We start from the raw sequence: 13,398 nt of genomic DNA on the forward strand, positions 1-13,398 counted from the left end.
CGCGCGCTGTTGGACAGACGCCTCATGGAGACTTATACAGTGACTAACGCTCCCCACGTTTTTTCTGCCAGCTCCTGCCATGTTGGTGCTTCATTCGAGGCAAGTGCAGAATCGTCTGCTGGGGAGCGGGCTCTCCAGGGTGGTGGCGAGCACCATCACGATCAAAATGGTGTTGGGCATCGTGCTCTTCTTCGCCGGACTCAGCACAGTCTACATGAACCAGCGCTTGGGGCTCTCCCTGGCGGGCGTTGGGCTCATCCTCGTATTTGTGCCTGCTGAGTTCCTCTTCGGCATGTGCCTCGATTTCGGACATAAAGGTAAGTGTACAATATAGATCATCGTCAGCGTCGTTAAATAGCGCTGAACCCTCGAAGTGCCGAGGAGCACTTTTATCACGACCAGAATGCTTAAATTAAAGGGAAAGTTAGCTCCCTAATGTAATTGAAATAAATATGTCTGGCAGGAGCATTTGACTACACCCACAGCTCTCCTGCCAACCCTTTCTCTTGGAATCGACGTATTTCCAGAGTTATACGGAATTTCTTTGGAGACCCATCATCGAGCCGGCAACCAGAGGGAGGAGCATGCAGGAGAATATGCTCATCAGATGGCGTGACGTCTCAGTCACGTTTCGTCTGGACAGTGCTGTACCAGCTCGTGTCCTGTTCTTGTACAGTTCCAGGATAGCGTCCTCTCCCACACCCCCGTAGAACTCTGTAGCAGGAGTGACGCCTGGCTGCCCTCGTGTTGTCATGCACAATGCCTTCACACGGGAACAAGGCCCACCAATACTTCGATGGCACAGGGTGCTGCACCATGTTACCCACCATTGGTGATTCCGTTCGTGCTGATTGCGGCAAAATGTACTCACTCACTCTATATGATTGCTTACATGTCCCGCAACCATATTGGTTTCCCCGGATGTATGCTGCAAAATGATAAAAGAAACGATGTGTCGTGTAGAAACTAGCTTTGAGTAATATGCATACATACTGTATAAGAACCACACTGTATAAGAACCACTTTTTTCTAATCCAAGAGAGCCGATTCTAATCCAATTCTAAGCCAAAATCCCGTCCTAAGCCAACACAATCCAGTTCTAAGCCAACACCAGCCAATTCCAAAGCCATCTGATTGGCCGCCATTAGCTCCGCCCACTTCACGTTGATTGGCTCATGCTAAGCCTACTGATCGTTGATTGCTCAATCGTCCCTCCATCCCATCCCATCCCTCCATCCCTTTATGCTAATTACTTGGCTCTGCCCACTTCACGCTGATTGGTGCACACAGATCGCTGAGCTCCGCCCCTAATTAACCGGCTCCGCTGATTCGTCGTACTGATCACTCTCCCAGCGCTCTGATTGGCCACCACCAACTCAGCCCGTTGAACAGAGCCTGCACTAGCGCTCGCCAGATGACAGCGGCTCCACTGCGGCTTTATCTCATATGTCCAAACTTACCTCTTTACTGGCTCCGCCCACTTCGCGTTGATTGGTTCACGCTAAGCGTACTGAACAGTGCTTGGCTAGCCTGCATTTGTCGCTCCTAAGCCACCGGGCAGCGGCTTCAGACAAGACACACGACAATTGTTCATTTCAACCTTTATTTGGTACAACAGCCTCCTGGTCCAGCAGTACCGTAGAGCATGGGTTGGTTCAGTTCCATCAGAGAGATCATTGGTCCCGGTCATCTCTTTCGCTCATTGGTCACTCAGCTCCCTCGGTAGACACCAACTGCTATAGGTTCATCGAACTGCAAGTGGTCTGCTCGTTAGCATATCTGACTGCTCACCCAGCTGCTTATTGGTTCTAGTCGATCACAGCTTCCTCATAGTCTCCAACTCCGATTGGTCCATCTAACTGCAAGTGCCCAACTGCCCATTGAACTACAAGCCACTCATTGGTCACTCATCTCTAGATGGAACCTTATGGAACCAGGGTTATTGGAACCTTCTACTCAATTGGTTCACATTTCTATCCGGTCATCTCTTGCGCTTATTGCTAGCCTAAGCTCCCTCTGTAGACACCAACTGCTATTGGTTGTTCATCTAACTGCGAGTGGTCTGCTCATTGGCCCATCTGACTACAAGCCTCTCATTGGTCACTTATCTCTAGAGCTCCTTAAAAGGTTCCAACTGCGATTGGTCACTTCCACTCATCGCTAGACCCAACTGCTCCGTCGAACTGCAAGCCGCTCATTGGTCACTCCCTCTAATCTCTAGATGAGATAATATAAGTTTAACTGTGGGACATCGGAACTTTTACCACAACATAAGTTTAGCCTGGGGCTGGTAGGCTCCAACTGCTATTGGCTCATGCTAACTGCATGCCACCACAATGAAACTTTTTCACAAGCTCTGACGGCACCGAAGAAGGTTCCCTACACATACAATAGATGGCGCCGGCCTCGATACTTGCGCCCTCTATGCAAAGAAGGCTGAGGCTGGACAGACGCAACGCGAGCTGGAAAAAAGTCCATTGCATTGGTGACTCATTTCTACCCAACTGGTTCATACTTCTAGAGAGCTAGCGTTGGAAGGCAGAACAACACAAAACAGCTTACATGCAGCCTCCTCCTGCTGTTCACATAGCCACAGTTGCTAATGGGAAATAAAAAATCGTGTTCAGGGTACACCAGGGTGTCGAACCGAAACGTTTTTCGTTCCGGTTTTTCGTCTCGGTTCTATCATAAACGGTCCGGTACTGGTTCTGCTCCGGAGCAAAAAAATAACGGTTCATACCGGTTTAACCGGTTCAGCTGGTGGACATATTCATTCCCAGAAAAAAAATTCAATGCTGCAAAATGTAAACCCGTTTGTATGCATACATGGTATTTAATATGAATAGGCAGCTGTGAAATTGGTAGCTCCTGGCTCCTGTAGGTGACTGTCTGTTCTAATAGGCATTCTCCTTTCTTGAAGCACATGATACAGACGGACTTGTTTGTTGTGATGTCATACATAAAGTACTTTCTTGTTGGATTGGTGCGATCGCGTCTCATCCGAATGCCTGTTGCTGCTTCCTCGCCAGCAAGAACTACCGCACGAGTACGACGCAAATCGAGGAACACCTTCACTCACAAACGCGCTGGACGGCTTCATTTTCTTTTCTTGGTGTCCTGTCCACAAAAGAGGCGCCACTTCGCACGCGCTTGCCTCGCGGGTACGTACATGTATTCAACTTCGTTGCTCTCAAACAAGGGACACGTTGCGTTGCGAGAGATTGCTGATAGAGAAACCGTTTCGCAGCCCCCTTGGGTCGCACATTGGCAGAGAATCACAACCGGCCACATCTAAGTTACATCTAAGTCTACATCTAAGTCTATGTGCGCGAACGGTCAAACGTTACAAAGGGAGCCTAAGGGTCATAGTCTACCGACATACATTGCATCGTAACCGTAACTCTCGTAAAGTATCCATGACATGAGTTCAGAACACACGATGGCAGTTTCATTCGCCTACTTGTAGTCCAAACCGGCGAAGTTTATGCTTGGACCGAAAACCGTTAAATAAATTTTTCGATTTCCCTCCTGAGCGAAAAAAACGTATACGGTTTCGATTCCGTTCCGGTTCGCACCAAAATAGCGTGTTTTTTTTCGGTTTTCGGTTCCAGTTTTTGATTCGCTCCGACACCCTGGGGTACACATCTCAAAGCCATAGCTCGGTGCGATCATGATCGCAATGCATTATCAAAGCCTGATGATCGCGATCATGAGTGCATCACGAAGCACTGGCAAGGCTGCCGCGATCATGATCGCGCCGAGCTATGCTCAAAGCACACTCTACACGAGTAAAGTTGGCTTCACCTCGTTGCATGCGTGCGTTAGGTGAAGCACACCCATAGGAACAAGCTTAGGGTCGTTTTTCCTACAGAGCGTGCTTTGCACTTCAACATAAAAATTGATTTCAATGATTATCAAGCAGAATGGCAAAGAAAATCCACAAATGATGCTATGGAGTGAAGCGCGTTCATTCTTAAGCACGAATTTTGTCACAGACCCACAACAAAAACATTTTAATCTGTATTAAACAGAGCGCATAAAACTCATCGTGATGCTAAGCAGGGAAGCCAGCACGCATTCGAAATAAAAAAGCTGAGCTGGAAGAAGCACATGATCGAGAAAACATCGATAGTTGATGCTGTGCAGAGAATCTAGAGAAACCCTATAGAGCTTGGGCTCGTTTTCGTTTCAGACAGTGTGCGTTCAACATAAGAAATTAACTAAATCAAGCAGAATGGCAAAAGCATAGTGGTGCTATGCAGTGAAGCTCAAGACGCACTGACACTCCTACGCCTATTAAACTCTGCTATGCAGTGAAGCTTCGCGCGTACTCAATCTTAAAAAGAAGACTCAACCCAAGCTGAGTTTTAAGAAACACAATTTCAGATTGCTTTAAGAGCTCCCCCCCAGTGCGTGCATAGCATCAACCAATTTCGGTTTAATAAGCATTGGAGCGTCAGTGAGAGAAACAATGTTGAGCCTCATCACATAGCATCTCTATGCTTTGTCATTCTGCTTGATTTAATTAATTTCTTATGCTAAGTGCACTGTCTAAAAGTGCAATATACTCCGACATGGGCAGACTTAAGTCGCGTGAACTGTCCACGCGCCGTCGGATATTCGTGGTTCGGATATTGCTGCATGGCGTCGAGTGAATGACAAGCTTGTGAATCTATGTGCCCATCTGTGAAGGTGAGCACATTTTTTTCCTAGATGAACTCGTTCATAATGCGACGTTGTGCCCTGAACTTATATTTCTAATGGTGCTTTCAGTAGTGCTCTGCGTGCGAGGTGTGTTGCGTGCGCTGGCTATGTTTGCACACTGGGGGAGCTTTGAAGGCAATCTGAAATTGTGTTTCTTACTCAGCTTGGGTTGAGTCTTCTTTTTAAGATTGAGTACGCGCGAAGCTTCCCTGCATAGCATTGTTTAATAGGCGTTGGAGCGTCAGTGCGTCTTGAGCTTCACCGCATAGCACCACTATGCTTTTGTCATTCTGCTTTATTTAGTTAATTTCGTATGTTGAACGCACACTGTCTAAAACAAAACGAGCCCAAGCTCTATGGGGTTTCTTGATCATTCAAATTGTTTTTCTCTCAAACTGGCTTCTCTGCACAGCATCAACTATCGATGTTTTCTCGATCATGCGCTTCTTCCTGCTCAGCTTTTTTATTTCGAATGCGTGCTGGCTTCCCTGCTTAGCATCACGATGAGGTTTTTGCATGTTTAACACAGATTGAATGTCTTTGTTGTAGGTCTGTGACAAAATTCGTGCTTAAGAATGAACGCGCTTCACTCCATAGCATCATTTTTGGATTTTCTTTGCCATTCTGCTTGATAATCATTGAAATCAATTTTTATGTTGAAGTGCAACGCACGCTCTGTAGGAAAAACGATCCTAAGCTTGTTCCCAGGGGTGGGCTTCACCTAACGCACGCATGCAACCGGATGAAGCCAACTTTACTCATGTAGAGTGTGCTTTGAGATGTGTACCCTGAACACGTTTTTTTATTTCCCATTAGCAACTGTGGCTATGTGAACAGCAGGAGGAAGCGGCATGTAAGCTGTTTTGTGTTGTTCTGCTTTCCAACGCTAGCTCCCTAGAAGTATGAACCAGTTGGGTAGAAATGAGTCACCAATGCAATGGACTTTTTTCACGCTCGCGTCGCAGCTGTCCAGCCTCAGCCTTCTTTGCAAAGAGGGCACAAGCATCGAGGCCGGCGCCATCTATTGTATGTGTAGTGAACCTTCTTCGGCGCCATCAGAGCATGTGAAAAAGTTTCATTGTGGTGGCATGCAGTTAGCATGAGCCAATAGGAGTTGGAGCCTAGCAGCCCCAGGCTAAACTTATGTTATGGTAAAAGTTCCGATATCCCACAGTTAAACTTATATTATCTCATCTAGAGATTAGAGGGAGTGATCAATGAGCGGCTTGCAGTTTGACGGAGCAGTTGGGTCTAGCGATCAGTGGAAATGACCAATCGCAGTTGGAACCTTTTAAGGAGCTATAGAGATGAGTGACCAATGAGAGGCTTGTAGTCACATGGGCCAATGAGCAGTTGCAATGGGCAGCACTTGCAGTTAGATGAACAACCAATAGCAGTTGGTGTCTACAGAGGGAGCTGAGGCTAGCAATAAGCGCAAGAGATGACCGGGTAGAAATGTGAACCAATTGAGTAGAAGGTTCCCTGGTTCCATAACGTTCCATCTAGAGATGAGTGAAGAATGTGTGGCTTGTAGTTCAATGGGCAGTTGGGCACTTGCAGTTAGACGGACCAATCGGAGTTGAAGCCTATGAGGTAGCTGTGATCGACTAGAACCAATTAGCAGCTGGGTGAGCAGTCAGATATGCTAACGAGCAGACCACTTGCAGTTAGATGAACCTATAGCAGTTGGTGTCTACCGAGGGAGCTGAGTGACCAATGAGCGCAAGAGATGACCGGGACCAATGACCTCTCTGATGGAACTGAACCAACCCATGCTCTACGAGGAGGCTGTTGCTGGACCAGGAGGCTGCTGTACCAAATAAAGGTGTGTCTTGTCTGAAGCCGCTGCCCGGTGGCTTAGGAGCGACAAATGCAGGCTAGCCAATCACTGTTCAGTACGCTTAGCGTGGACCAATCGGTGTGATGGCCCAATCAGTAGGCTTAGCGTGGACCAATCAACGCGAAGTGGGCGGAGCCAGTAGAGAGGTAAGTTTGGACATATGAGATAAAGCCGCAGTGGAGCCGTTGCCATCTGGCGCGGCGCTAGTGCAGCCTCTGTTCAACGGGCTTAGATTGGTGGCGGCCAATCAGAGCGCTGGGAGAGTGATCAGTACGACCAATCAGCGGAGCCGGTTAATTAGGGGCGGAGCACAACAATCTGCGTGCACCAATCAGTCTGAAATGGGCGGAGCCAAGTAATTAGCAGAAAGGGGCGGAGCTACGGTCAACCAATCAACGATCAGCGGGCATGGGCCAATCAACGTGAAGTGGGCAGAGTCAACTAATTAGCATGAAGGGTGGAGCTACGATTGACCAATCAACGATCAGTAGGCATAGCATGAGCCAATCAACGTGAAGTGGGCGGAGCCAAGCCAACTAATTAGCATAAAAGAGCAGAGCTAGGATTGACCAATCAATGATCAGTAGGCTTGGCGTGGACCTATAAACGTGAAGTGGGCGGAGCTAATGGCGGCCAATCAGATGACGTTGGAATTGGATTGTGTTGGATTACAACTGGATTGTGCCGGCTTAGAACTGGATTTTGGCTTAGAATTAGATTAGAATAGGCTCTCTTGGATTAGAAAAAAGTGGTTCTTATACAGTATGTATGCATACTACTGCTGTGACGTGTTGGCACACGCCTTTTGTGTCTCGGCACAGTAACAACGCTTGAGTCTTTGAACTTATACTGTAACGACGAAAAATATCTTGCCTTTTTTTTTTTTTTTTGCTGTGGCTCTGCACATTACTGAATTTCCATTTCTTTTCCGTCCATTCCCTTTGAAGATGACAAAGGACCCGTCTCTAGAGCAAACAGCACCAAAAGCCAAAGACTCTCTGAAGTCTCCGTTGAAGCGGAACAGGACGACACCAGCACAGTAGAGACATCTTCCACGTCCGACGTCGTTCGAGACGTCAGATCTCAAAGCACACCTCCAAGTCGTCGTGAATCCCTAGCTGTGAACAGCGTCCAGACTCCAGCAAGATACAACAGACGGGAATCGTGCATTCCGTACCAGGCTGCGCGCTTTCACCGGGCCAAGTCCACCACTCTGCGATCCGACGAAGTTCGTGAGCCGGCGTTCTCACGACTCCCTCCCACGTCATCTGCAACGTCAACGCCTATCGTATCATCGACGACTGCGCCATCTAGCCCGCGCCGATTTCACAGAACTAGATCTGCAGTACTGCAGGGTTCGGACTTTCCAGCACCACCGAGTGAATATGAAGCACTCCCAAGCACTGATAATAATAAACGCAAGAATAAGAATTCGGAAGGACTTGAACGACAGCAAAGCTCGACGAGCAGTAATCGCGAACGATTCCACAGGACAAGATCTGCAGTGATGTATGCAGATGCTGAAGACGTGCCAGAGGTAACATCGAGCGCACAACCGTTAAAGGCAGCTCTAAGGGACAGAGGAACATATGGCAGCATATCATCTTCGCCGCGAAAAACGGTGGTCCGACTTCAGCAACCTGGCACGGCAAGAGGTGCAGACGCGGAAACTGTTCAGCAGTGGTGTCAGCAGACATGGTCTACAGAGAACTACACTCGATTCCACAGAATACGAGCTGCCATCCAGGCGTCAGAAGCTCAAAGAGCTCGTGCCGTCCAGTCCAGACGACCCCTGATGCAAAAGGCGAGCTCCGATACCAGTTCCGTCCAGAGCATGATGCAAACGGGGAGAGGCTTAGCAACAACCGTAAAATATGAGACTACAACAAGAACTACAACGGTTTTGGTAGGCGGCGGCTCAGCACAGAAAATGACTGTGCGGCAATCGTCATTAACATCAACGGAGACGTCCGAGAAGACGCCAGGACTTCGACGAACGGCATCGGGTCAGTCTTCGAAACTTGTGCGAGAGTCTTCGTCGGACTATGAGGTGTCAGAAGGGTCAATGCTCCCACTGACTGCCTTGGCGATTCAAAGTGTTTCTGGTATGGTTACTTTTCTGTGCCGTCCTAGTGCTTTTGCACAACTGGAGTCCAGTGATTCTCAAGTCCCTACAAGCGGGGCACCGGAGACTACAGAGACAGAGGACCTCCAGGAAACCGTCCAATGTGAGAGACTTACAGAAACTCTTGTTGTTGAGAATGCAAAGGCAATAGACGTAGGTGATGAGGCTGAAAAAATGTCGAGGAAAGATTCTGAGTGCAGCGGAGGCAGTGGAAGTGTTGATAGTTCTTGTACTGGACATGTCTTTGACCTTAGGCAACAATCTGATGATGCTTCTGACACTGGTTAATATGGAATTCGATTTACAATGTGCGAGAGTAATGAGCTGCCTACAGGCGATTCCGCGATGACGTCATTGGGCTATTTTAGCGACTTCACAGCTATAGCAGTCCTACGGAATTTGCAGATGAATTACAAGAGGCTCTAACGATGAGATCTGATCGCGTATCTTGTAGAACTTGCGAGAAATGGCTGTTACTTGCTTTGGTACTCCTTCCAACGCAACAAAGTTGCGGTTTTCTAATTAAAGTCCTAGGATATGCCGTATGCAAGAGCTCTAGCTGTTAGAAAGGGCATTCTGGCATTGTAGTGCGATGTTTTTTTTTTTTATTGTATATCGAAATTAAATACTGCATTAATAAGTGCAGCCATATCCCATGCTGTTGAGCTTTCAACATAGAAGGTGCTGCTTAATTGTGAGGTTCAAGAAAAGCAGCCGGCCTTTGCAGAAAAACAAAAACAAACAAACAAACAACAAGTGATTCGGTTTGTGGCTGGACCATACCAGCTATCAATTTCAGCTGGGCATATATTGAAATAGTATGCACATCGAATAGGACAGGAATAGCCAATGAAATGTCACAGTCGATAATGAATAGTCGATGAAATCTTATCGTGAAAATGAAGCAATGTCGTATTATTAGGGATGATAAGAGAAGACCTCTAGTGCACGGAGTAGGAAAGACAGGAGGTGAAACTTCACTCTATCCCGCGATCAGATAGAGTGGAGGCAGGAGTCACTGGTTGTAGCCAGTTACAGGATGTACCGTTACAGGATATAGTGGCGGAGCGGGGAAATCTTGTTGTCACGTGATGCTGCAGATAGGCGGCCATTGGCTGCTCTGCCGTATATAGAGAGAGTTTGGCCATCTTTTGATCTTTTGCCGCTTCACGGGCGGAGCCTGTTTTGCCGTCGCTGTTGCAACGCCCGAAAAGCCTGAATCCAAGCGAAATCCGCTTATCAGACGGCAGGTGGGTGCCATTTGGATGCAGTCCACCGGCTGGTCGACAGGTACTTTTGTTGCGGACCTTTTTTTACTACGGCTCATGCGCATGACCCTGAGGCGCCGGAAAGGGTTATTTCCGTTTTCATTAGATGGCGCAGTATGGGGACGACAGAAGTGGGGACCAGTGGGGAGACCGCACGAACGGCGCCCGCTCGTCAGCCCCACTCCGGAACGGTTTTAGTTCTTTGTGCTGCCGACGAGGATTTGCTTTGACGCGCTCCGAGCGTGGTTCGCTGGACAGCTGCTAGGATACGACGCTGTGATATGGAGGCTTTGTTACCAAACTGGAAGGATTCAAGGACGAAGGGTTCTCGAAGGACGCGATACGCACGTGTCTTTCCCCTCTCATCGTGAACACACGTGATAACAATAGAGCGCGGCAAGGGAGGTCGTTCAGCCGTGACGTCACATGACGCGTTCAAGTTAGGCTCCTCCTAATGACCAAACTCTCTCTATAGACGGCTCTGATGGGAACCCCAGCGCTGCACCATCTGTCACGAGGCGTCGGAAACTGCCTTTCTCCCTTTCCAGGACTTACTCCATCTGGTCGCGCGTCTCCGCTTGCTTCATTGGAGAGTTTCACTTCTTGTCTTTCTTATTTAGTGCTCCAATAAGACTACAGCAAGAACGTGATTTCGGTATTTTGCATTTCGATAACTAGAATTTGAAGCTAAACCGCAGTCACCAGTGTGCGCTTCCACTCAGTGAATACGACATAATCCATTGAGGTACTTGCATTGTCGTGCACCTCGCGTCCTTGGAATCCTACCTAGGTTATGCCGTTGCAATGTACTCGCCTCGTTTCAATGTGTTCGCCCAAAATGTTGTTTCGCCGTGTGAAGCAAAATTACCATAAAATTAATTTCTAATTTCGAGATGTATGACGTCACTATGTGCGAAATATGTCACTCGCATGGCAACGCTGCTCCACCTAGTTCGCGAATTCCGTCTCATCAATATAGCTGCTAGCCGCGTCTTCCAACGTAGGGCGGAGACGGAGACACGGACTGGGAAGGTGCCTGACCTGTTACAGGAGAGCCAGATCACATAATGACGCCATCTTATCATGTAGAATTCGAAACTATGTCCACTGACGACATTTATACTTTGCGTACTGAGCTTTCGTAAAATATCGAAATAATGGAAAATAAACTAAAAATATATTTTTTTTAGTCCGCCATGGCACGTTAAGCACTTATTCTAATGCAGGTATTGATAAGGTCAGGATAAGGACACCCAGTTGAATGTGTACCAAAGTACTGGTACAACCGCCATCTGCGCTCCATGGCGCCGCCTGGTCATTCTTACGATGTCTACTTTATTCACTTCTTCTCCGGTTCCATGAAATGTGGACAATTCCTGCCAAAGCATAGCGCACGACTTAAGGGTTGTGACAATCAAGTTATAGTGACTATTGTAGACTATACAGCTGTTCACAGAATTTGCCAAATCTCTATAACGAAACTTTGCTGGTTCCACGTGACTGCTTCCGCACAGGTAAATCTGCTCAAAGAAAAAAATTTTTAGTGATCGCAGTAAAATGTTCGTACGTAAATTACGCCATGGTTCTAGGGCCGTGACCAAGATACGTGAAATATTTGCATTTCCGGAATAACCGTGGATTTTGGCGGTTCCTTGCTTTTCAAGGGAACGAGGAGCATAACTCACGGAAAAAAAAAATAATAATAAAGAACGCAATTCCTTTTTTCTCAAAATTCCATTCTATCATTCGCGATAGAAAGACAACGTTTTCTTTTATCTTAATAAACATATCCCCACCCACCCCCCTTTTTATTGTTGGACTGGTGCCGAAAAAAAAAGCAGTAGACTTGCATTTTTCCTTTTCCTCTTTTTGTTTTTGTTTTTCTACAAGACAGTCTTATTATGCATTTATTTAAAGAAAAAGCGATATAATTCTTTTCTTCAGGACTAGTCAGAGGCAGTAGCGTTACGACAAAAAAGAAACCGATGTTTATGTGTGATTGCTCCACCCAGAAGTCGTGTTATGAACGCGGAGCACACGATAGAGTTATTAATTCGCTTGAACAAGATGATCGAATTCGTCGGGAGGGAATTATAAATACTTTTAACGTTATTTGCGCATCAAGACAGAGTTCGAAAAGCAATTACAATTAATCAGCAGCTCAAGGCGAAGCAAAAAATAGAGAATGTGTGCAATTTGGTCTGTATAATAGTGTACACAGCCTGCCCTTCGTGAATCTCCACCAATGTTCCCGTTCCCCTTGAAAACCTGATTATCGTTCGTCCGCCACCAATGTACATATTCATCCGGCATTGATGAAATGCGGGTTGTCAAATAACCCTGTACAGAACTTTACAAGACTAGCCAGAACAGAGACTACATAGAAGAAACAGCGTACATATTTACGAATTTAATGCTATGTACTTAACGAGAGAAAGAGTATCTGATGTTGAAACTTACATAGAGGTTTTTGAAAATTTGTCCATCTGAAAGTTTTGAGGCGGTTATGTTGTGCCAAGAACAACAAGGTGGAAATAAAGTGGTCTTTTACCTGGACATTCCAGAGGGACGTCTATTTCCATTTCAATATGCTGTGTTTGTGCAAGGAGAAGCTTGCTTACTCTGTACAATATTTACGCTAGAATGATATGTTGGAATGAGTGAAATCTGATTTGAAAATTTCCTCTTTTCCTTCTCACCCTTCTTCCTTGCCCACACACTCTCTGTACAGAAGAAAGTGGCAAACACCCGAGATACAGAATTTAGACAACAGAATATCACGGGAATATTCCCCCTCCCCCACCAACTCACGGAACGTCACGGGCACATACACATACACAAAAGTACTTTAGAAAAGCAAAGAAAGAAAGTGTCCCTCTATAATATGATTAATTATTCACAAACCCACACACACAAAAAAAGGAAGAAAGAAACATCCGTCAAACACAGCCACAATTCAAAATGGCCATCGTCATCGACCTCCCCGCAGCTGTCAGCTGACCCTCACTTCGTCCATTCCCCTCAACGGACATCCGTCCACAATGCATGGTCAGCCGAAGACACGAAAATAATCGGTCTGCTTTGACGGAAACACTTTTGTTCACTTGTGCGGCTCGCGCGACTGTGATGCTGCGGTATACTATTTCTTCTGGCCAAAAATGGGCACCGCCCCAATGCACGACCAAAAAAAGACAGACGACAACATAAAGAAGGCCGGATATCCGCAGCTATAGGAGGGCACGCTGCCGCTTCGCTTTTGTGCGTGAAAATGCGGTGGCAGTGATAGCAGACGACAGCAAACGACAGCACCGTGGGTGACGATGTTGTGGCCGAAGTGTGGCGCGGCGGTCGTCGCGTACGCGTCTGTGCGGCACAGGTGAATCGGAAGTTTCGTTATTTTGTATTTTCTTTTATTTGACAACCAATACTTACTTGAAACGGTATCCTGTAGGTATTCTTCC

At 46.9% G+C, this 13,398-nt stretch overlaps 1 protein-coding gene across 2 annotated transcripts; it reads left to right on the top strand.

The window, feature by feature from the left end:
- The first annotated feature begins 285 nt into the window (after positions 1-285).
- On the top strand, positions 286-9,134 carry LOC135375273 (mucin-5AC-like). Of its 2 annotated transcripts, XR_010417199.1 has the most exons (3): positions 4,604-4,692; positions 6,372-6,529; positions 7,492-7,571. XR_010417199.1 is itself a non-coding variant. In XM_064608018.1 (2 exons), exons 1-2 carry the CDS (start codon positions 293-295, stop codon positions 8,955-8,957), a joined length of 1,491 nt encoding a protein of 496 aa, XP_064464088.1. In that variant the 5' UTR covers positions 286-292; the 3' UTR covers positions 8,958-9,134. The 2 variants fall into 2 exon arrangements, 1 of the variants encoding a protein (XP_064464088.1); XM_064608018.1 differs by lacking the exons at positions 4,604-4,692; positions 6,372-6,529 and adding an exon at positions 286-317 and having other exon boundaries at positions 7,492-9,134.
- Positions 9,135-13,398: the final 4,264 nt, after the last annotated feature.

The sequence above is a fragment of the Ornithodoros turicata genome, unplaced genomic scaffold (assembly GCF_037126465.1).
Source record: "Ornithodoros turicata isolate Travis unplaced genomic scaffold, ASM3712646v1 ctg00000843.1, whole genome shotgun sequence".
In the NCBI taxonomy this organism is placed as follows: Eukaryota; Metazoa; Arthropoda; class Arachnida; order Ixodida; family Argasidae; genus Ornithodoros; species Ornithodoros turicata.